We start from the raw sequence: 25675 nt of genomic DNA on the forward strand, positions 1-25675 counted from the left end.
TTTCAAAAAAAAAAAAAAAAAAAAAAATCTAACCAATTTATATATTACCAATATTTAGTTTGCAACTACAACTATGCTTCATGCTCATAATTTGAATCGGGTTTAAATTGAAAACTAATTTTTAAAAATATTAAAATAAAATTTTAAAAATTTTACGTTAAATTTAAAATTTAGTCTCTAAAAGATTAAAATTTTTATAGTTTGATAAAACACTCGGTAAATAGACGGGGAGATTTTTATAAAATATATATATATATATTTAACTATTTGACAAAATTTTAACTTTTAAAAATAAAATAATTAAATTCTATTTTTTTTAATTAAAAGAGAAAATAAAAGGTAAAATATTCATATTTGGGAAAAATATTAATATCATATTTGTGAATTTCCATATTTATTTGTAGCCTTATAAATGTTTTGTAAAGTTGAATTATTTTTATAAATAATAAGATTTTAAATTTCTAAATAATATATTTATGTTTATTTATTTATATATATATTTATATATATTTTGTATACATATTCGCCATTTATAGATAGAATGGCTGGCAGCTGCACATCATGGGAACATGCTCATGTACTTTTTATTTTTATTCCATTGGGTAGTTGACATTTTTTTTTGTTAGGTCAACTCTACCGATTCTAAATAAGTCAACAACGTTTGTACTGGAAGTTAGTGATATGTGATAAATAGTATAGAGGGTTGGGTTATGAGCTCTTCGAATTACTTGGGTCACCAATGCAACGAACCTGAAATTTTGAGTCATTCTAAAAGATTTTTTCAACTCAATCGAACCTAACTCCTAAATTTTAAGCAATGAATTATTTTAACTTCAAATTGAACGAAATTGAAAGCATGATTAGGTATCCCGGTATAGAATGCTATTCTAGGTCCCTATTGATGATTTGTTCATGCGTGTGATGTTAATGGGGTTATATGGGGACAATTAGGGGTTTGCCTACTAGCCTCTGATCGTGAGCTCGACTTGACTGTCAACCGTTCGAATAATCATTTTAGAACTGGTTATGATTTTTATACTTGTACTCAGTGGGACTATTAGAAGGGTTTGACAATTAGCTTTCTCTTAGTGAACCTAGGGTGTAGCCTAGGAAGAATCTATACTTGGGAACGAACTCCTATGTAAGAATAAGACACAAAACGAACAAGCAAACTAAATGTCATAAGATTTAAGAACAAACTAAGAACCACCAACCTGGGTTACTGGGTTAATAGAGATTTGGACGTTTTTGTTGTATTTTATCCCTACTTACTTTAACCATAGTTTTTATCCAAACTTCTTTGATGGACATGACCATAGTTAAAGGAGTTTCGTTAGCTCATGGACTTCTTCAAGAAGTTGCACAGAAGAAATGGCTGGGTCGAGTGATATGAAGTTTGACGTTCATCTTTAGCTTGAGGAAACTCTGCCCATGCACGACATGTGAGGCGTGATAGGAGCAATGAACCTTCACATTAATATGAAATTTATCCGTCTCACATCTTCGAGGATTATAATTTATTTTTTCGACATTGAAGATTCTGTTGGCATGACTAAGTCAAGATAAGAGCACGACTCTAGTACCATTTATAAGAACAACAAACCCTCATATTAGTATGATATTATCCACTTATAAGAGCACGACTCGAGTAATGCTGCAATATTATGGAAGAACAAGAGGATGAACTTAAACTATTGAATATACTACTTCCTCCGATCAGAGGACCAAATTAAAGTTATTTTATTTCTTACTGAACCATTTCATTTTAAAAGACTTCACTTTTTAGTTATATCAAATATTTATTCATACCCCTAAATTTGAGGCATTTGGGGAGAAATTTGTCTGTATGGTTAACCATGTTTAACCTAGACAAACACATTGAACTAAACTCGAAATGCATGCATGATTAAAGCGATAACACTGATGAGTGGAAGCACATGGTGCCCAAGCGTGTTGTCGGTGATTAGTATCAGAATGAAACTACACCTATTCATGAGGCTACAAAGCCTTCTATTTCCTTTCTTCCTTTTCTCCTTCTCGAGATAGTTGTTACCCTCACTGTTCTAGTAAAAAGGCCGTTTGTGTAGGGGGATTATATATGCATTGTAACTTGTAACTTGCTAGTGGAGACATGTATGTAAGTGATGTTTATTTAAATTTTACATCCTTTTGGAGTTTGCTTCATTTATGGCCTTCTATGGTTGTGATGTCCCATATTGGTTGGGAGGAGAACAAATCATCATTTATAAGGGTGTGGAAACCTTTCCCTAATAGACGCATTCTAAAGCCTTGAGGGAAAGCCCGAAAGGGAAAGTCCAAAGAGGACAATATTTGTTAGCGGTGGATCTAGGTTGTTACAAATGGTATCAGAGCCAGTCATCGGATGATGTGCAGGCCTTCTTGCTGTTCCCCGAAGGGGGGTAGACACGAGGCGGTGTGCCAGTAAGAACGTTGGGCCCTGAAGGGGGTGGATTGTGATATCCCATATTGGTTGGGGTATTTATAAGGGTGTGGGGGTGGATTGTGATGTCCCACATTGATTGGGGTATTTATAAGGGTGTGGGGGTGGAGAAAGGGTGTGGATTCACCCTTATAAGGGTGATAAGATAAGGAACCACTACAAGGGGAATAAGATACATTGGTTGGGGTGGAGAAAGGATGTGGAAACCTTCCCCTATCAGAATTCTTAAGGGTGATAAGATAAGGAATTACAAAGTAAGATATTGATCGAATTATTGATCGAATATCTCAAGGCAAGAACATTGCTTGAGATTCAAATCACTCCACAAGCAAGATCGATCATGTTTAGCTTGAATAATTCTTGTTGATCAAATATCTCAAGGCAAGAACACTTGGTGCTTGAGGTTTGTTGATCAAATATCTCAAGGCAAGAACACTTGGTGCTTGAGGTTCGAATCACTCCACAAGCAAGTCTCTTAATTGCAATCCACCCAAAATGAAACAGCATACATTTTCCAAGTCTCTTACAAATACAACATACATGTCTTTATATAGCCTCAAAATGAAACCATTAAAGGGCCATAATTAACCATTAATGAAATACAATAACTCTAAATTAAGCATATTGTATGATTGGAAACCTTTCCCTATCAGATGCGTTCTAAAGCCTTGAGGGGAAGCCCGAAAGGGAAAGAAAGCCGGGAAGCCCGAAAGGGAAAGAAAGCCCAAAAAGGACTCTATAAGGGTGTGGAAACCTTCCCCTATCAGAATTTATAAGGGTGCGCGTTCTAAAGCCTTGAGGATTTATAAGGCTGTGGAAACATTTTGACATAGAGGTTTGGGATTAATTATAGATATTGACTTCGTCAAACAAATTATCTCTAATGAATAATTTATTTATAATCAAACTAGAAATTAAGTCTTTCTACAGTCAAGTGAGAGTAGAGATTTCCATTTACTGCACGAAGCCGGGCCTCATAGGGACCCGCTCCAAATGGGGTGGAGAATCTTCATTTAAACCGGGAATGAGGGAGGGAGTGAAGAGAACTTTTTTTTTTTTCCGTTAAATAAATGGGACTAGGGACGAGGATTCTGCTTTTTACATATAAAACTAAATAAATATATATAATAATAACAAATAATTTTTTTTTCTATTAGAAACAAGGTCGCTAAGGCATGTATGACATGTCTAATATGCACGAAAAAAACTCACTTAAAATATTTTGTAAACAATGTCATGAACGTGTCGTGATCTACAAATTTAACATAAATGCAATAATCCTAACTTCAGTCCCATGGTCTCCACGACAACGTTGTCATCTATACAAGGGGTGTCTTACCTTTACCTAAAAAATAAGAGTGTCAAGTGACTTGATTATTTTAAGAAATACTCAGTAAGTAACTCTGCTGTTGGGGTCGAAAAATGCATACACAAGTAATCATAGTGAGATCTATCATTTCATAAAAATATTTCATGGCCTTGAACTTTGCTTTCCAGTTAGGGCAAAAATTGGACGTGCAGTAGTTCTCTGCACACAGCCCACATATGCGCACATGGACCCACCAAGCGGGAAGGAATCCACATAATATCATAACGTATATAGATATCGTAATGTACGCATCCGTACTCGTCATAACAAGAAAGTATCCTGATGCATGTGAACATACAAGTTATATAAGGTCCCCATACCTTAAAATCATGAAATGTATTTATAATGCAAGTTATGCCTTCGCTCATTTCATACCTAACTTAATCATTTCATGTCATCTTATCATATAATGTATAACATGATATAACACTTTCCATAACATAACACAACTTCACATACCATATGTAGCGACTCTAAATTTCTACTTACTCAGGATCGCTACTAATGTTTCATGCTCTGCTAAAATACAGAATCTAACTCTTTAAAGGAAACGACATCTTCAATATAAATGTTGAAAACATTTAAAACGTCATCTAACTCTAGAAAACACTATCAGTCTTATGTGTTTCAAAAGAAATATTGGAAATTCAAAATAAAATATTTTAAAATGATGAAATGTAAGACAACCTATTCTAATCTAAGACTAGGAAGTTAAATATGCCTCTATCCTATGCACGTGCCAGAGTCTCTACTCAAGATGTCGCCGTCATCCGTACATGGGTGTCTTGCCTTAACCTGAAAGATAATACGACACAACCTGAGTATTTCGAAGAATACTCAGTAAGTGACTCCACTATGGGGTCATGCTAAATGCAATCATATGCAATCATGCTCTAGGAACCTATGTCTATCTCATCTCATACTAGGAGTGACCTCCAGTACGAACTACTATAGATATGTAGTATTTCCTTATACACGATTCACACATGCGAGTGTGGATCCCCAGACAAATCGCACACCCCTTGGATCCTCTCTGGTCAAACTAGTTGTATGTAGCAATGTCGGAGGTCAATAGAATTCCTAGTGTCATGCTCTCCATGATCACCGTGCTCATCATACTGTGTGCGAGTGCAATCCAGAGGGAAGTATTAACCCCAATTGATCTTGGACTTGGTCCATCCTCAATTTCAACCATTAAAGTTTAAAATTTTTTCAAATTGAGAGGATAGATTTCAAACAAATATTATAAATATAATGGAAAACTAATGAAAAATAAATTAGCATTATTGTCAAATTGGATACAAATATTTATGACCAAATTTAACTGAACAATGAACATGAATGAAACCAAATTGATGAATAAAAAAAGCCCTAACAGTAAGTGATATCTTCCCAATTTCCTCTGTTCATCTTCCTCCCGGTGGATATCATCTTTCTGCTTTTTGTGGCTCTTCCATCGTCTCAGTTTGCAATTTCAGGCCAAGAAGATTAACTGGTTCGTCTCAAATTTTCTTGTTCTTTTGAGTTTCTTTTTTGCGTATTTGATCATCCATGGTTCTTAATTTGCCGGCGATAACTGCTTTGTATCGGGATTTGTAGTTTTATGATATCGGGTTGCTTTTTTCTCGCGTCCCATGTTGTTGGTCTCGATTTTACAGCTTATCGACTTCTCCAGAGCCTCTGGTTGTGGTAGACTGGTAGCACAATCGATTGTTTTAGGGCTTGCTAGTTTCTTTGTTCATGTTATTTTGATTTTGATATCGAGTATAAGTTTACATTATGGTAATTTGGGCAAGTGAAAAAAGTAAAGGGGGTTTTGGAGGATCATGGTGGTTATGTAAGAAGCTAAAAATATTTCGAGGGTTGTTGGGAGGGAGTCCCACATTGGTTAATTTAGGGAATGATCATGGATTTATAAGTAAGGAATACATCTCCATTGGTATGAGGCATTTTGGGGAAGCCCGAAACAAACTCATGAGAGCTTATGCTCAAAGTGGACAATATCATACCATCGTGGAGGGTCGTGATTCCTAACAAAATAAATATTGTAGAGTTAGACTGTTTTGTAATGTGATAGTCAAGGTGCGACTAAGGGTATCGAAAGAATTACTTACATATATATCGTTAAGAGGTTTATCTGATCGCCTGAGCATATTGGTATTAGTTTTTCTGGTTGACATGCATTTGGATATTATGTGGTTTCTCAGTTGAAGCAGTCATTATTTGGATATGAGTAAGCAGGCTTTATTGTTTTAGGTAAGATATTTCCATTTCATTGAAAAAAAAGGTATTCAACCTGTTTTGGATGAAAGCAATACATATCTAATTCATTTTCAGTGGCATTCCTCTTTTGTTTTTTTTTTTATATTTGTCATTGTTAGAGCTCGAGCGACTTTTTGTGAACGGTGTAGGGGGAAGATGGGAGTTCTTTCTTCTCAATTGGTTAAGTGGGAGTTGTTCTCTAAAATTTGTGAGGAGGATGGTATCTGTATATTGAGAGTTTTGCTTCTTAAAATTTGGGTCTCTTAACCCAATGGTTGAGATATTTCTCCTCCGAAAATGATGCTCCGTGGCATACTAATATAGCTTGTAGTTTTGAACTGTTGATTGGAAAATGCTCTTTGATATGTTTTTTAAGTGGATGGTTCGATTGGTAGTAGTTCTCTTCATTCGTTTTAACCTCACCTTTACTCTCGCTATTGCGAAAAAGGATCTTCTCCCATTATTTCCTTACTCTACTTTTCCTGTGTGTAGTCTGTCTTTTAATTTCTATCTCAAAAGATCCCTTCATTGAAAGGGAGTTAGATGAGTTGACCTTAGTAAGGGTGCATTCTCTATATATAGTCTTCTGAGAATTTTGATCATGTTTTGTCTGAGTTGTTCGTTTTTAGGACGATCGTTGGATCTAGTTACTTGAGGTGGCCATGAGCTAGAGTGAATCTTTTGGAAGAAGTTATTTTAACTCTCTTTCAGAACAACGAAAGTTTATTTAGAAATCAGGATTCTTGGCAGTCCCTTGGAATGTCAAGTAAAGGTAAAGGAGTTTCTAAGGGCGTTCAAGGGTATTATAACGTTACTTGAACAAGATCTCGAACAGGTTGTACAATTGTGTCCTTGAATTCTAAAGGTGTTTAGGGGTATTGAGAAATTGTTTGAGGTTTGAATCTGTAATGTCTCTTTTTGAGCTGCTAAGTCAAGATTTTTTTTTTCTTCTTTTTTGGCCATAAATATTCTTTTTAATATTTTTTCGGCTCCATCGTGCGTTTGGAATTTGGACTATTCCTTTGTCTGGTTGGACTAGGATTTGTTTATTTGTCTTTACACATGAATTTAAGAAACAAGTTTCTTGTCATAGCAATCATATTTGATTTATTTATAAATTTGTCCATAAGTTCGCATTCTGTTTTTTTTGTATGTTTTGTTAGTTCAAGCATCTAGCTGTATATAAAAGTGTGTATATTCTTTTGAGTCTGCAGCGTTTGACAAGGGCGTCGGACGAAAATCATAAATGTCCACAAGAGGAACACTTCAACCGCTATACAATGGACGTCCTGTTAAGACTACAGGGTTGAGGCGGCATGGTCAGTTTCCTGGATCGGATTCTGCTGTGGGTCATAAGTCTCTTGAATTATTAGAGGATAAATTAGATGTTCAGACATCCGACATAGAAAAACTTGCAAGGGAAAATCGTAAGTTGGCAGCCGCTCATGTCACGTTGAGGCAAGAGCTTGTGGCTGCTGAGAAGGAAATACAAAATGCACGGGCACATATCCGAAGTATTCAGACAGAAAGCGATATTCAGATGAGAGTACTGTTGGATAAAATTGTGAAAATGGAAGCAAATATTGAAGCTGGAGAGGGGCTGAAGAAGGACTTGCAACAGGCACACAAGGAGGTTCAAGCCTTGGTCAAAGACAAACAAGAATTGGCCTTCCAAATTCAACAAGAAACTCAAGAGTTGCATAAAACAGGGTCTGATGTTAATAATCTTCCCAATTTACATGCTGAGCTCGAGGATTTGAGGAAAGAACACCAAAGGTTAAGGTAAGTTTTCGTTCGACTTTTGCTGCTTTTCTTGTACAATGTTTCTGAATTTCATCATTTATTATAGAACTATGTAGCTGAAACTTAGAATTATGAGGCGAAATAGATTATTGTAACGGCCCAGATCCATCGCTAGCAGATGTTGTCCTCTTTGGGCTTTTCCTTTCGGGCTTCCCCTCATCAAGGCTTTAAAACGCGTCTGCTAGGGGAAGGTTTCCACATCCTTTTAAATGGTGGGTTGGGAACCCAACCAATGTGGGACATCACAATTATGCACCGATCATTTACTTCTTTCCATGATCGATTTATGCTTGAAACCTTTTTTTGCCATTTGTCTCCGGTTCTCCAGCTATATGAATGACAAAAGGCCAAGAACAGTGTTCCTTGGCCCAGGCAGTACCTTCTCCTGTCACCCCTTTTGAACCTTGAAACAACCCCACCCCTCCTATCATTTCATTCGTATATAGGGTAATTTGACACCCATACTTTTCCAATCATCTCTATCGACCTCGTTGTGAGTTTCAGCCTTCCTCCTTCCCACCATTATCCATTTTGGTCATTTCTGTTCCTCATACAGGAGGGGCTCGAGATTGTAAATATTGGACCATATCAACTTTTATATAACCTCGGATTAATAAGCTCATTGGCTTAGGCTTGTGAATGAATGAAAACGTCCATCTCTAAATTCTCTAATTTTAATTCAAATGTCGATGGCTTAGGTTTGAGTGTAAGTGGTCAAGAGACGACTTGAAATACTTGGGTCGTCTTGTAGTTCATCGGCGAGGGTCAAGTATTAAGGCTTATGGCAATGCTCTCTTTCTCTCCATTATGCCTAACCTTCATTCATGCTAGCTAGATAACCCTCTTATCATTATAGTCTTTAAAAATGGACCCCATTGCTATGGTAATCAATTCAATTTTTTTTTGCTACAAACTTAGAAAATCCTACCCTAAATATGCCTTGCTTTATAAACGATAGTTGGGATTAGATAGATAGAGTAAGTCTCTTGGTAATGCTACGTAAGAGTCGAGATTATCTGCTGTGTTCTTTCGGACATACTAGGTTATTATTGTCACTTGTCGGTTGACAGCATAACGGTGCAATGTGAACCGTGGCAACATTACTTCTCTCTTTCTTGAAATGCATTATAAATATCTGAGTCCTGACATTTGTTTTAACTTCACATCGTCGATTCCTTTTTATATTTATCGATTCGGTATGCAGAGTCACGTTCGAGCACGAAAAAGGTATGAACGTAGAACAAGTAGAGCAAATGAAAGCAACAGAAATGAATCTGATTGCCCTGGCAAGGGAAGTAGAGAGGCTGCGAGCCGAGATTTTGAATGTGGAGAAAAGGGCTTATGGTACATTTCTTTTCACACATGCATACACATCATTGTTTTTCCATCTTTGGATCTTATGTCACTTGCAATGAAACTATCCTGCTTCTGTAGCACCAAGTGCATACAGTGGTGCGTACGTGAATTTGGATCCTATGTACCCACCTCGTACCGGTGCCAATGGCTATGTTGATATGTACGGAAGGCCGTACGTTGCAATGGCTTCTGTGGCATCAGGAGACAGTCAAATCCCTCACCCCGTTGACAATGGCCCGGTCAGCACTGGAACGGTTGCGGGTGTGGCTGCCCCTATCGACAGCATTGCTCGGAGATAAGTGTGTGAGAAGCCATGATTTCTACTTCTTTGTTATGATTAACTCCAATATTTTGTTTGTTGAAAGTATAGTTGAGATGTTTAGTTCAAAGTTTGTCCCTGTAACATGTTCAGTATTATGCAAATACATGAAGAATGCATGGCAAGCCTTGATGTAATTTTTGTCAAGGTTCGGTTCTTACTCGTTCGGTTTCTATTTAACAAGTAATATTACGGTTTATATTAAAGAGTTCAACTTCTGCACTATGTCTCGCACACGAGGACGTTGAACCAAGTGTTGTGGGCAATGAGTTTGTGTAAGATTGAATTATGTACCAAAGTAACAAGATCAATACAACACTCTTTGAACAAAAATGGTCGTACTAAAATTTTAATTTTATTTTTAAAGTATTAATGAAACTTTAAGAATATTTTAAAATCTTTTTGAAGTTAAAAGAATAATTTTTTAAATAATTTAAGATTTTAAGAATATTTTTTAAAAATTTAGAGATATTAAAAAAAAACTATTTTATTAATTTAGCATTTAATAATAGTAAACTAATGGGCTGAATTTGGATGGCCCAACAAAGGCCCATATAGATTTGGCCCTTCTGCGAGTTCTTATATGATTTCTTACTGTACACAACGAGCACTCTTTGTTGGTTCAACTTTAACTGCGTCTTCGTCCACGTTATTACAGAGTCCTCCGTTTGATCTCTATTTCTTGGAGCTTGAATCTGATCAGTCATGGCCGAGGTAAGCTTCGTTTTGCTCTCTTGTGTGTTTAGTTTCAAGAAAAATCTATGGCAGTGAATCAATTTTTTCTTTTTTCATTTCATATTCTGTATTTATCATTTCCTTTTTCCAATCATTAACGGCCTCGATTTGGGTGCAATAATCGTTTTCTGTATAAGGAGTATGTTTCTGTAATGCTTGTTTTGTTCTCTGTTTTTTTTTGTTTAACTATTTTTTCGGTTTGGATTATACGCATGATCTGGATTAAGTTTAGAGGAATAGTATTTCTGCTTTATTTCTTTTTTCAATGTAGTTGTAGGATTCTACAAACCAGCTTCACCGTTCACAATTTCCAACGTAATTGTAGGATTGGAATTTCTTTAGAATTTAGATGAGGGATTGTGTTCCGCGTGCGACGAGCCAGGAGTTCTTCAACGCTTGTTGGATGTATTGATCGGAGTCTTAACCTTCGATCTGTTACCTTAGGTTAATTTTGGGCATAATAAGATGCTGGAAGCTGCAAAAATGTAAGGAAAATAATGACTATTTTAATTTGAATGACAAACATTGGTTATGAAATGAATGAAACAGCAGGAGAACAGAAGAGAGGAATGTTTTTTCTGTTGAATGTCGCTGATAAAGTTGTGAATTGAAGTTTGAGAAGGAATTTTCTTGTTTACAACGAAAAGACTAGAAATCCCCTTTTTTGAATTTTTCCCATCATTACCAAAATTAAGATTCACATCATGAATACTGACATATTCCGAGAACATAAGGATTCTACTTAAATGTTTTTGATTGAAGATTATTGACATATTGTGGAAAAAAAAAAAATGTGAGAAGAGGAGATTCAACACTGTATATCGTGTCAAATACAGATTCTTTGACCCTTTCCAAAGTAAACTTCACACCATGGGATATAGAATTGATGCTTTCAGAAATATATTTTTATTAGAATAGTAGAAGATAAGACATGGGAAGGATGAAACATCATCTCCATTCACATTTGAGAAGGATAGTAAACAGAAATCCCAATAAGCAATAATAGATGAAAGATCAGAATCACATCAAACTGTGTCAATTTAGCACAATTTTATGCATGAAACAAATGTTTATAGTAAAAAAAAAAAACTGACATTGGGTACATATTGTAGATAATATTTCTTGCTGTTGTCAATAATTGAAGATAGTAACCTAGGGATGTTAGTTTGCATCTTGTTGTATGCCAGAGTTGAGGTGTATGACACAAGATAATTAGTAAAATGTTGCAATATTGGAAAGATTTTATGAGGAAAATGATTACAAACTACTCATATCTGATTGGATTAAACTTTAATGATGTGTATCATTCTGTCGCACTGGCAAACAGATCTTTTGAGTATTTATAAGGCAAGCGGTAATCCTTCAAGAAGATGATGCTCTTCAACGTCTATTCCATATTTTTATTAGTTCTATGCTTCTTGTTTGTCATTCCAGATTGAGCTGAAAACAGCACCTGCTGACTTCCGATTCCCTACTACAAATCAAACCAGGCACTGTTTCACTCGTTACATTGAGTTCCACAGGTGCATTTTTCTTACAGCTTGGGATGAGAGTTAAAATGGAAAAATGAAACGGTCTACAACTCTATAGCCTTCTCTGTTCTGATCTTTAGTTTCCCCTTAAATGTGCAAAACTTTCTACAGGTGCCTGACAGCAAAGGGTGAGGAGTCTGGTGAATGTGAGAGATTTGCAAAGTATTATCGTGCCCTTTGCCCTGGTGAATGGGTGAGTTCTTTGTTGCATTTGGTGTTCTTAAAGTAATTATAATTGTCTGATCCTATTTTTCCTTCTCAAATTGATGATGTTCTGCTAACATTTATGTGCATGGCCATAAGAACTCGTTTTTTCCTTTTTTCAATGTTAGCATTGCTCAAGTTTGTTACGCGCTAGATTAGATTCTATGTTCCAATCAGAAAATATTCTCTGATCCAGGGGAAGTCTTCTTTTGATTTCTTTGCGTCCTGTGGCATCAGATTAAAATGTTTATAATATAATCAGCTACTGAAGTTATTTTCGCTTTGAAATTCGTTTATCTTTTACATGCATATGATTTTTAATTCTATAATCTACAGTACATTTATGATCTATCTTTGAGCTCTAGATCTCTCATATTCTTTTAATAATGTTTGAAATGTTATATTATTAACCAATTGCGAAGTTAGGATTGATATTTTTCCTCACGTATGAGGCATAAACTTTATTAACTATTAATGAGTCTTGGGTATTAACTATTAGTCTTGAAATTGGGAGAATATTAAATGCAGGGACTAACAAAATATTATTTAAACCTTTATGAACAAGAGCACTCCTAAGAAGCTCCCTTGTGAAAAAGAAAATGGAGCTCTCTCTAGGTGACATTTCCTCTTCTGCACTCACGTGTAGTTTCTTATGTAACATAGGTTCTAGATGGTTGATCAGTATTATCAATATAGGAAAATGTTTACATCTTCCGTGTGTGCTTGTAGGATCTAAAGTAAGAAATTCAGATTGGATTTCAAGTTGGACTTTAAAGGAAGTTTTCCCCAGAGGAAGTGGGAAGACATAAATTTGATTTTCTGCTGGGCGAGTTGAAAATCTTTGTGAGATCCCACGTCGATTGGAGAGATGAACGAGTGTCAGCGAGGACGCTAGGTCCCAAATGGAGGTGGATTGTAAGATCCCACATCGGTTGGGGAGGAGAACGGAGCATTCTTTATGAGGGTGTGGAAACATCTAGCAGACGCGTTTTAAAAACCTTGAGGGGAAACCTGAAAGGTAAAGTCCAAAGAGGACGATATTTGCTAGCGGTGAGCTTGGGTTGTTACAATCTTGAATGGTTGGACGACTATATCATATTGTTGAGTGTCTGATGAGCCGTAAAGTTTATGTAGAAATTATGGACATATCCATGTTGTGGTTGCAGAAAGAGATAAATACCCAAGGAAAACATAATGAAATGTCATGATTTGCAAGACGTGGAAAAATGGGAATTTATGTGGAAATCTTTTGCTTGGGTGAACTGTAATTTCTTAAAAACAGTATGGGAGTGAAAGGAAAATTGGTGGTTGATAGAAATGTCATTAGGGTAGAAGTTAGAAATATTAGTAGGCTATTAAGAGTGTATTAGACATCAGCATCGAACCTGGTTATAAATAGAGAGAGTGAAAGGAGATGTAGTTAGGCAATAGTTTAGTTGGTTTGGGCTTGAGTGGGTGAGCTCAAAGAGGGGATGGTCCAAATATCTTGAATTATTTTGGGAGTTAATTCTAGTTCTTTTATCTTTCAATATCATTTCAGTTCTTAGGTTTCTATCAGGTTATGTACTAACATATAAATTTTAGTGGAAGTTGAATGATTAAAATTGAAATTTTAGAAGTCTAGGGACCAAAAAAAAAAAAAAAGGAATATATATATATATAAATAGATAGATTAGATATTTAGATATTTAGGAACCATCCAAACTTTCGTAGAGGGGGTTATACTTTTTGTTATAGGTGCCACGTATCACAATTGCACTTTTCTTGGCAGCGGACTTTGCGATTGTGCTGCACTCACTTCTCAGCAGCAAGTGAGTCAAGCCAACTTGTATTTGCGTTGCTTACAGCCAGACAACGTATGCTTAAGCCTCTAGCTCTGATTTGAGATGAAAGTTTTAGAAAACGGGGCAGAGAGATTTTGAAAGAGAGTTCAAATGTAAGATTGAGAGAAATTGAAAGCAATGTTATATGGCATACAAGTAAAAGGCAACACAACGGCTTAAGTAAGCATATAACTTTTTTGGGTAGGAAGAATTTGACAATTAGTCGCATCCTCCTATAGTACATTTTGAGGCGATTCAGGTTGGCGAACCTAGGCGTGATTTTGCCAACAATCATACAAAATCAGGGGGAGGAGTTGACAATTAGTTACCCCCCTTTAGATTTTGGGGTGATTTAGGTCTAACAAACCTAGACATATTTCGCCGAATAGTCATACAAATAAAAAATATAAAAGTTAAAGAGTTTGGCATGGGCATGCGGCCACTGACAACACTTACTGGACGAGCATGACCGTGACACCATTCTCATGCATATCTGCACCCTATAGGACTTATGGAGTCCAGCAGCCATGTATAAGAAATGGGAATATCATCTGTAGTTCTTTTTAGATCATACAAATACAGTTATTATTATTGCTATTATAATTATTATAATTATTATTGTTGTTTATACAATAAATCCTTCTCGTTTTAGCATTTTATTACCTTGCTAATACTCTAAATAGTATAAATCAATTCAGAAAGGTACAGAAATTGATTATGAACAGCTTATTGGTAATTCTTAATTGGGTAGTCCTGCTCAAATGGGATGAAACCTAATAAACGGGTTTCTTCCATTCATTACATGCATGTGAATAACCGCATCTTTTCTGCAGGTCGAAAAGTGGAATGATCAAAGAGAGAACGGCACATTCCCCGGCCCTCTTTGAAGGAATGTTCATCACCTGGAAAGCACAGATTGTGAATTTATGTTTGTTCCAAAGTTCTATGAAGAAACTTTCTGAGTTCCATAATTTTTCCTCGCATCTCAAAAAATAATAAAGGATAGCATTTTTCTTTCAAGTCTTCTTGAGTAGTTATAACTCTCAATTGTTGATTGTGGACAAGGGTGAATTGGTCCAATGCATTGTTCCCATCATTTGACTTTCGTTCCGAGTGAACTGTTTTCATGCTTCTGTGTAATAAGTTCTTCATCCCATCTAACTCTGCACCATTTTATTGTTGGTTTCTGAAAATGGTTCTTGTGATTTTAGTTGAGAACAGGTGAAAGCAACCATGAATTCGCTCTAAACTGGACAGAGTTTCGTTAGATGGGGCGACAAATGAAGGCCCAAAAGATGTTGAGGATTCATTGCATATCTTACTGTGGCAGCATCAATTAGTTGACCAAATCCTTAGCTTGCATAACCAGGTCTTGTATGGCTGCTTTACCTATTAATAATTGTTATTATAGAAAATGGCTTTTGGTAGAATTTGAACAAATGTGAATTGCGATCAATTTATTTGGTCTTGATATTCCTGCTTTGAAATTAGGTGTAACAGCCAACCACTATGGGCTTGGGCTGTTACATTAGGAGTTATGTTGGTTGGAATTTAAAACGGAGTCAAAATTTTCTATTTGAAATTAGGAAGTGTAACGTTTCAATAAAGTTTCCTTGTTTGTTGCACCTTCCCCAACTAAACTTGAGACTTTATTTAAAACAAGACTAATTGGTATATTTGAGAATTATTTCCTTAAATCAAGTCGGTACAGTCTATGGGAATATCGTTTAATTTACCTGTGCCTGTTTGAATAGCCTCAGTTAATCCTGTCTTTATTTGATAAGAATCAATACGATCTTTATAAGGTTCCTCCTCCGAATGAAATTCAATGGGATCCAAAGAGACCATGTCTTCATCCATAGGGTCCCAAGTACCTGGATCAATCAAAAGTTCGATTCTATCTGAACTACTCATTTTCAAATGGTATCCACATTGTTCACAAATATTCATTTTGGATTTAAAATATTTCTTATAATTTAATCCATAACAATTTTCGCATTGAACCCACAAATGCTATATTTTTTTAATATAATAGAGACGTCACTATATGCATGACATGTTTGATATGTGTGGATAAGTCTATGAAAATATTTCATAAACGATGTTATGGAGGGACTTGAAAATTTATCGTAAAGTCATTTAAATGATATATTGGAAATAAAATTTATAAAAATAAATCAATATCTTTATATAATCGAAGGGTTACCATGAAAAACATGAATGTAAGTACCCTAAGTTCGGTCTTAGCTTCGGTCCCAGTTTGAATATTTTAAGAAATCTTAATGAATAACCTTGTTGTGTGAGTCAAGAAACACAAATCACATGTAATATGGGATCTACCTTTTAATATAAACTTTTAAGAAAGGCTCAATAAATAACTCTGTTGGGGTAAGGAGATGCAATCACATGCAATATGGTGAACCTATCATTTCATATAAACTTTTAAGAAATGCTTAGTAAATAAGCTGATTATTGGAGTCATGCTTAGTAAATAACCCTATTATTGGAGTCGGGAAATGCAATCACATGTAATATGATAGGACCCATCCTTTAATATAAACATCATGACATGGTCTTGAGCTCCACTTTCCAGTGAAGGTAGGGTTGGGTGTGTAGTACTTCTTGACCCACGCACGCGTACATGAACCTACTAGTCGGAGTCATGTACGTACCCTTTGGGCCTAGCTTGCTTGGCTAGCGCACACTCATTCTAGTGGACACCACAAAGGGTAAGGATACGCATAATATCATGGTGAACATAAATATCATAAGATACGTACTAATCATAACGGGGAGCTATCCTGATGCATGTGACATACATAAATGTATGAGGTCCCCATAGCTTAAAATCATGACGTAAGTTTAATGCAAATCAAATCTTCATTCATTCATGACATAATGAGCCTGAGACATGCATACGTAATATTAGCTTTTATACTTGACATAATTTACAAGGCGTAGTGCATGAAGGTTTATGCATCATATATCATTGATATCATAAATATAATTCGACAATGTGACATAATCATATTATAGCATAGCTTATAACATGACATAGTGTAACATGACATAGCATAACATAACATGATATGACATAGCGTAACAAAACACAACATAACACGACATAGCATAGCATAGCATAACATGACATAACATAACACAACACAACATAATACATGTCAAACAATCATAATCATGATACATGCAGGAGCCACGAAGCATGCAACATCATACATCATAAAATTCGTCCAACCAAGTCAATAGTAAAGCTACTTACTTGGTTACTTAAATAATCCTAGAGCTGGCCCCAATCTATTTCTCAAAATCTGATTCAATCATATGTGGACCCACGACATTGAATTAGGGCATATAAAGCCAATCCAATACGCTAGATTAGCCAAGCCAGAACTGCAAAGCCAAAACAGAAGCCGCACGCTGGAGCAAGCTGGGGATGAGTCGCGACTGAGGGACAAATGGCACGTGCGCTGTGTCATGGTTGTATTTTTTCAACCGTGGAGCATTGTGATCTTGACATGCTCACAACCATCCTTAAGGAGAATTCAAGCCCATATATATTTTTCACCCAGTTTTGTGGCTTCATCGGACCTTAGGTGAGGTTTATTGGATTCCTAGGGTAGCTAGGTGGCTTGATGTGAGCTTCTGATTCTAGGTTGCTCTGTTATGACTCTTCGAGTCTTTCTTAGTCTGGAAGTACTAGGGTCTAGACCCTTTGATTATCACTAATGATTCTAAGGCGCTTAGTCTACTAGAGGCATCTTGACCTAGATCATCATTTAGCCAACCTAATTCTAACGCCCTAGCTTTGTGCAAATAAACAAACTACACAAAGAGAACACACAGTCGAACACTTGGAGCTAACACATACTGTAGCGTGCACACACATAAGTAAAAAAGCTCAGCTCAATGGGGAGATAACATCCATCAATCACCCAAATCACAAATCACAATAGCTCATTCTCCTTTCTAACACAATAGGAAGCATATAAAACAACCGTCATCATAAATCTCATCATAGGGGCAGTTTGATAATTTCTTACATCATGCCTGGCATACTCAACCATATTGACCAACTCCGTCATGCATATTCTCTTTCTAGCTTAGCATAATGCATAAAACATATTTATCGAAAATCTCAACCTAAGGACATAACGGTAATTTTATCATAACATACATACTATACATACTCATCCAAAGTTGCCCTCCGAAGTCCTTAACATGTATGTTCTAACCACCTAAAGTAAGGAATTCTCGCATGCTAGCACGTTCTAGCGATCCCATTACTTGCCTAAAGTTACATGTGGTTACTTACTGGATAATGTGTGCCTTTTCGAGCTAGCTTTTTTTTTGTGTGTTAGGAGCGCCAAAATTCATAAAATCTCTCTCTCACGTGTTGTCACTTGCACATTCGATTCTAAATTTCTACATTTCATTTTATTAACAAATCTATGAAATTAAAAAAAATTAAATTATAAATTTAGTCTCGATTCATTTGAAGATTATTGAATTTAGTCTCAGCTCCTTGCTTCACGGTAGCAGATTCATATGTTGAACACTCAATTGAATTTGACAAGAACCACCTGATAACTACAGGAAAAATACCCATGAAGCTCTCGTAAAAAAGGAAGGCCTACAAAGTCGTGTAGCGTTGAGCAATCAATATGATATATTTCTCTCATTCAGGCAAAGGAGGAAAGGGCTTCGCCTAACGTACTCCTCACAATTGCTCCGTGTGATGTAGCAAGCTCATGACAATTAGGTCGACTAAATTTCTCCCCATACGTAACTCGGGTTTTGCATTACCAATAATAAATTTTTAACCCAACATATATATTGAATAGCGTTAATTTTAATACGATAGATATTACCATCCTCTCTTATTTTATAAACTAAGTAGGCTAAAAGAATAAAATATGTCATTGAAATTGAAATTGAATACAAACTATAATCCTTAACAAAACTCGTCTCATATTTGCTAGAACCACCCATTCAAATTGTGTAGGAAAGTTCTCTATTTATAATAAAATAAATGATAAGGACATGAAAATAATAATAAATAGAAAGATATTAATGATAAGAAGATATTTGCCTATAATAAAATATCAAATATGATATATACGATAAACTATAATTTAGTACTAAATATCTTTATCAATGGTTTCGAGAATTCACCATTTAAAATATCAAGCTTATTAGTTAAGAATTAAATTAAATTAAATAACTTAAAGTTGAGAGAGAGAACATTTGACCCAGCCAAAAAAAACAGCCACCCCCAAATGTCAAACCTTCCTTAAAAGCCCCGAAAAAAAATCACAATTATTTACACGTGGCACTCATTCACAGCGAGTATCCAAAATCCGAAGCGCGTGAGAAGCTGTCATTATATACTCGCTCAAATTCAGTCCATTGAACACTCAGAAACATCTCTCCTTGACAATGCCTGGAATAAGCAACAGCCTGGTCGGAGTCCTGAATTTCATCACCTTCTTACTCTCAATCCCAGTTCTGTTGGTCGGCATTTGGCTGAGCACACAAGCAACCACCGAATGCGCCAAGTACTTAGACAAACCCATAATCATAATCGGCGTTTTTCTGATGTTCATATCACTCGCCGGCGTTTGCGGCGCGTGGTGTAGAATCTCTTGGCTTCTATGGGTATACCTTTTGGTCATGTTTGTTCTTATTGTTGTGCTCTTCGCTTTCAGTATCTTTTCTTTTGTGGTGACCAATAAGGGCGCCGGCGAGGCCTTGTCGCACCGGGGGTATAAGGAGTATAGGCTTGGGGATTACTCTGATTGGCTGCAGAATAGGGTGAGTTCTAAGGACAATTGGAGCAAAATTAAGAGCTGCTTGATTGATGGGAAGATTTGCAACAGATTTTCTAAGAAGTATTCTATGGATAATGATGAACACTTCTATAAGGAGAGATTGTCTTCCATTCAGGTAACAAAGCTATTCAATTTGAGTTTTTGAGCTAGTGGGAATTTGGTTAATGTTTAGGGTTAAGGGTTTTTATAGCGTTTTTTTTTTCTTTTCTGTAAGTCGTGATAACCTATGTTATTAAAAGTCTGAGACTTTTTATAGTGTTTTTTTTATAGCTATAATGGATGCTATAATAGAGTAGGTATGCTGCTATGAAAACGTTTTATAGTATTTTTCGTATGTCGTGACAACCCATGTTATTAAAAGTCTTAGACTTTGATTTTTTTTATATCTATAATGGATGCTATAATAAAGTAGGAAACTATAGCTTATATATGTTACTATGAAAACATTTTATAGTCTTTTTTCGTATGTCGTGACAACCTATGTTACTAAAAGTTTGAAACTTCGGTTTTTTTATACCTATAATGGATGCTATAGTAGAGTAGAAAACTATAGCTTATATATATTGCTATGAAAATACTTTATAGTGTTTTTCGTATGTCGTGATAGCCCATGTTATTAAAAGTCTGAGACTTTGCTTTTTTATAGCTATAATGTATGTTATAATAGAGTAGGAACTTATAACTTTTGCTATGAAAGCATTTTATAGCGTCTTTCGTATATCATGACAGCCCATATTATTAAAAGTCTGAGACTTCATTTTCTTTTATAGTTGTAAATGATGTTATAATAGAGTAGGAACGTATAACTTATATATGTTGTTATGAATAACATTTTATTGCGTTCTTCGTATGTCGTGACAACCCATGTTATTAAAAGTCTGAGATTTCATTTTTTTTATAGGTGTAATAGATGTTATAATAGAGTAGGAAACTATAGCTTATATGTGTTGTTATGAAAACATTTTATCATATCTATGGTTGATCTTTATCGGTTTGAATTTCACTTTTTGTTTGGAACTTTAAGTGGGAATTCATGTGTAAATTTTATTCTAAGATGATAGCATGTTAACATTTTTTTAATGGGTCAGCTAGACCAACCCTTTACGGATTAACATTTTTTTTAATGAATCAGCTAGATCAATCATTTACGGGTTGACATTTTTTTAATGGGTCAGCTCGACCAACGCTTTGCGTGTTAACATTTTTTTATTAGACCAACATACCAACACTATGAGATACCACATTAGTTATAGAAGAGAACAAAAAATTCTTTATAAGAGTATGAAAATTCCTTTTTAGCAGACTCGTTTAAAAATGCTATAAGGAAGGTTAGAAGGAAAACCCAGAAAAACTTAAAGAGAACATTAGCTAGTGATGAGTTTATGCTATTACTAACTGAAAAATAGGGTTACAACCCAACCTTACCTTATTTTTAAGATTATTATGATGATTACGAATATTTGACGTTTATAATTAATGTTAGTGATGCATTTTAAAATTTGTGTATATTTGATAATCCAACGTTACCTTATTTTTAAGATTATTACGATGATTAAGGCTATTTAACCTTTATAATCGATGTTAGTGTTTATATACATCACCTTCTAATTTTGTTTCTTCTAACGTGTAGTCTGGTTGCTGTAAACCTTCAAACGACTGCAATTTCAAGTATGTGAGCCCAATTGTGTGGGACAAGAACAACTCTACAACCTCGCCCAACCCTGACTGTAAATTATGGGGAAATGAGCCCGACGTTCTGTGCTTCAACTGCCTGGCCTGCAAGGCTGGCTTGCTCGATAATATTAAGACAAATTGGAAGAAGGTTGCCTTAGTCAACATCGTATTCTTCGTCTTCCTCATCATCGTTTATTCGGTCGGTTGCTGTGCTTTTCGAAACAATAGAGAATACAATGCCTATCATCGACAAAGGAAGTGATCTTTAGTCAACTCGATAGTTCTATAAGCGTTCTCATTGTTTAGTTTACCCTTTTGAATTTCCCTTTTTGTATATTGTTTTTATTCCAGGTAGTGATTTTTTGTTTGACTGTTTGAGTGTGTTGAGATTTTAGAAATATGTTAAAAGTTATGTTATATTTTTGCTATATTTTTTTGCAAAAGTATATACAAATTCATGGTGGGAAACTTAATCTATGTAAATTCATGGTGAGAGTATGGATCATACGAAATTTTTTGAAAAGATAGAAGATTGAAATAGGAGACAGAGATAGAAATGGAAAAGAGTTATCCACCCTTGCTCGGCGTGTGGATATCGTAGAAAAATGTAACCAAAGTTAATTGCAAAAGATCGCACGATTTTTCATTTTTTCCCCACCATTTGGGGCATTGTTTGTGACCGTTTCTTGTTATTCGATCGTCGTGATTGATCATATGTAAGCATGTGTTCTCCCTCGAATTCGATTTCAGTTGTGGTTTTCTAAAGTTGGGTTCTTATAGTTTCAATTCTTCCTAACTTTGTTTTCATCACTTTTGTTCGTCGTCAGTGGATCCATTATAACCAATGGGTAGCGATATTGCAAGAAGTAACGTGTGTGGTACTGGAGATCATTGTCGTTGCTAGAAAATGTGAAAACGAGGGAGGAGCAGTCGTTGGTTGAAAATGTGATTCAACCCTGATTCAGTCGGGTGGCTTGCAATTCGGTTGGACCTATTTAATTAGATCGAATGGATCAATCAATTCAGTTGGACCAGTTTAGTCCCGTCACTTTTTTTTTTTTTTTTTAGGGATCTCAAGCTCGAAAACATTTTACCCAAAATAACAAAGAGTTGGGTCATACGCATGTTAAATCACGTGGATCAATAGTACATTGGTCATTTACTGTATCAATAGTACATTTTTATCTATTAATTATGTCTTATATCTTAAGAATTACTAATGATAAATGATGAACCAATGAAACTTTATTGTTGGTGAATAACCAAATTCCAATCAAAATGAAATCTTTAGTATAAATCAATCCAATTTAGGAGGACTTAATTAATGAACAGCCATCAATTTAAATCTTGGATTTTCGAATTGAGAGAGATCAAGAATTCTCACTATTTCTTAGATTCATGGACCCAATTCAATTCAGTGGGATCTTTCATTGACATTTTTTTCCATCAAGAACGTTTTATAAAACTCTTAGACTCCCGAATTTGGAGTATCCTACTTTGACGCAATTCACAGGGTTCAACAAGCAATCGATATTTCACGATCAAGGGTGTAGTACTATTTGTAGGAGCGGTCCTTATATATCGTATTAACAATCGAAAGATGGTCGAAAGAAAAAATCTCTATTTAACAGGGTTTCTTCCTATACCTATGAATTTCATTGGACCCAGAAATGATACATTGGAAGAATCTTTTGGCTCTTCCAATATCAATAAGTTCCAAAATTAGTATTTAAGGAAATTATTCCTCCATTTTTCAAATGAACTTCATTGTTTCAACTTTTTATTTGTTAGTCCTCAAAATGATAAATTTATTGAATCGTCTAAAAAAAGCCACGTTCATGTAAATTAAAAAACAACCTCTCACAAACATGAATTCATAACTCACTCATGATTAATATATGGAGTTGCATATGATCATATTGTGAAATATTAATTTTCTTAAAAGAGAGTAAATACTTTATGGTCAAATCAAAAAATTAACCATGTTGCATATGGAGTTGCATATGGTTAATATTAACCATGTTGTGAAAAGTCAGCATCTATGTCAAATCAAAAAATAAAGGAAAAAAGGAACCGAGCAATCTTGTATCAGACTAGACTCTTTTTGTAGTTGGATCAAATTATTTATAATTATGACCAACTGAATTCTAATACTTTTATTAAGATAAGACACCCAAAATTATCTATAATAACCCAAAAATTAGAAAGAAATTAAAAAAAAAAAGGAAATTATCTAAGATTGGTTAAGTTGAGAAGTTGGGAGTTGACTCCCGAATCAAAGAAAGATCCCTTGCTTCATTTTATCACCACACTTAAACGGTTCGAAGCCATTCGGAGAATACAATTTCTGATGGTTTAAGGCCGACATTTTAACTTATCTGGCTTGGATCTGATATGCTCGGACCCTTTTCTTCTAGTTTCAACTCTTTGGAAGCACTTAAGGTTAGTATGACTACCTTTTAGCTAATTTAAAACTCTTCGAAAGCGTTTGAGGTTCGTATAACTACCTTTTAGCTAGTTTAAATTTTGGAGTCAAGTTTAAACTATTTATGCATAATTAAGCTTAGCTAGTTTAAATTATTTTATGCAAAACTAGACTTAGCTAGTTTAATTATTTTTTTTTTTTTGGCAGAATTATGAGCAAATTCTTCAAATTTATGGTTGTTGGACTTCTTTGGCAGAATTAAATCTGAGAGAGCAACGTTACGTTAGAATTAAGGAGTCGTAGTAGCTTCGACCTAGGTCAACCAAGTTAGTGGCCTTACAATCGTCTTTGTCGGAAGACTTGTTTTATGTATGACGACACGTGCCCAGTGGCTCTTACACATGTCATCTGTACTTTGTATTATATGATGATATATAATGATGTGATTATATTATATGATGATGAGACTATGATATATAATGATGTGACTGTTATACGATAATGTTATATAATGTTATACGACAATGTTACAAGTGACGTTGTATGATGATAATGATGCATGATAACATGACGATGTAAGATGTATGGTGATGATATAACTTAATATGACATTACTCCATATTAAGATGATGTGCATGTATTAAACATCATGATGCATTATGACGATGATTTTTCTAAAACACAACTTCAGTTAATGTTAATGATGATGAACATATGAAGACCAAAGCATGCATGTTACTATGTGAACGGTATATAAGGTTGTGCCATAAAGATGATTTAAAGATGAAAATTATAGAGACCTTATGCTGTGTACATATACATCGGGTTACTTTCCCATTTATGATGATGAGTACGGACGCGTACACTATTATGATGATGATCATGTCTCGCATGGCACTCGGGGTTCGCTAACCTCCAAACATCGCTATGGACAACTAGCTCAACTATGATGGGTTCAAGTGGATACCAACTGTCTAGGGATTCACGCTCACACGTGTGAGTTATGTGTAAGGAAGTACCATATTCAATTTTGTCCTGAAGGCCACCTCTATAATGATTTTAACTATAGGTCCCAGATCATGAATTGCATGATTTTGCATTCTTTGACCCTATTAATGGGGTCATTTACTGATCATTTTTTAAAATACTCAACTCAAGTGCTACTTCTATTTCAAGTAAAGGCAAGGTACTCAACGGCTGACGATGACTTGCAAGTAGAAACCATGACATGTGCATAAGATAGTGGTATTTTATTTTGTTAGACTTGGATTAGTACAGGGTGTTTTTACTTTTAATGTTTATTTAGTATTTTGTATTGTTGTTTTAAAGATGTTTTCTAACTTATAAGTCTATGACAATGTTTTATGATAAAGTTTTAAATGTTTATTTTTTGCATGACAGAATAAAATGATGTTTGACTTTCGATTAGTAGAAATTTAGAGTACTAATCTAGAGTCATTAAACTATCCATATATTATAACTCCTTTTCATACATAAATTACAAATAGAAGTAATCAAATAATAAACTCATTAATTACAAGGTTTTACAACCTACAACAAAACTTTCATGCTTTCGTTTTAGTTTCATACTTTTAAAACTTTTAAAAAAAACTTAGTTTCAATGGATATATTCTTTTCGGTTCCCAACAATTTTCCTTTTGCATAAAGATCTTGCACAGATCGTTTAGTCTATGATATGAATTAAGATATGTTATCAAAATTATTAAAAGATGTTTTAATTCATGCCACATCGAACAAGAATGAAGTTTCATTATTATAAATTTTGGGTGGATCATAATTTAGAGTTACGATGTTTCATTAATGTATTTTAGGACTTTTAATTTGCTTTAGGTTACATTTACATAA

At 35.0% G+C, this 25675-nt stretch overlaps 3 protein-coding genes across 4 annotated transcripts; all 3 read left to right on the plus strand.

The window, feature by feature from the left end:
* The first annotated feature begins 5169 nt into the window (after positions 1 to 5169).
* LOC111468620 (protein FLX-like 4) lies at positions 5170 to 9776 on the plus strand. Of its 2 annotated transcripts, XM_023113897.1 has the most exons (4): positions 5170 to 5325; positions 7307 to 7874; positions 9100 to 9239; positions 9330 to 9672. In XM_023113897.1, the coding sequence occupies exons 2-4, from the start codon at positions 7339 to 7341 to the stop codon at positions 9548 to 9550; spliced, it is 897 nt and encodes a 298-aa protein (XP_022969665.1). In that variant the 5' UTR covers positions 5170 to 5325; positions 7307 to 7338; the 3' UTR covers positions 9551 to 9672. The 2 variants fall into 2 exon arrangements, with proteins under 2 accessions (XP_022969665.1, XP_022969666.1); XM_023113898.1 differs by lacking the exon at positions 5170 to 5325 and having other exon boundaries at positions 7339 to 7874; positions 9330 to 9776.
* A 390-nt stretch (positions 9777 to 10166) lies between these two features.
* On the plus strand, positions 10167 to 14973 carry LOC111468624 (cytochrome c oxidase subunit 6b-2-like). The gene is made up of 4 exons (XM_023113901.1): positions 10167 to 10284; positions 11740 to 11828; positions 11949 to 12030; positions 14698 to 14973. Exons 1-4 carry the CDS (start codon positions 10276 to 10278, stop codon positions 14749 to 14751), a joined length of 234 nt encoding a protein of 77 aa, XP_022969669.1. The 5' UTR covers positions 10167 to 10275; the 3' UTR covers positions 14752 to 14973.
* Positions 14974 to 19305: 4332 nt separating this feature from the next.
* Positions 19306 to 21766, plus strand: LOC111468629 (tetraspanin-8-like). The gene is made up of 3 exons (XM_023113908.1): positions 19306 to 19825; positions 21341 to 21669; positions 21716 to 21766. Exons 1-2 carry the CDS (start codon positions 19319 to 19321, stop codon positions 21644 to 21646), a joined length of 813 nt encoding a protein of 270 aa, XP_022969676.1. The 5' UTR covers positions 19306 to 19318; the 3' UTR covers positions 21647 to 21669; positions 21716 to 21766.
* The last annotated feature ends 3909 nt before the right edge of the window (positions 21767 to 25675 follow it).

Source organism: Cucurbita maxima, unplaced genomic scaffold (assembly GCF_002738345.1).
Source record: "Cucurbita maxima cultivar Rimu unplaced genomic scaffold, Cmax_1.0 Cma_Scf00037, whole genome shotgun sequence".
Lineage (NCBI taxonomy): Eukaryota > Viridiplantae > Streptophyta > Magnoliopsida > Cucurbitales > Cucurbitaceae > Cucurbita > Cucurbita maxima.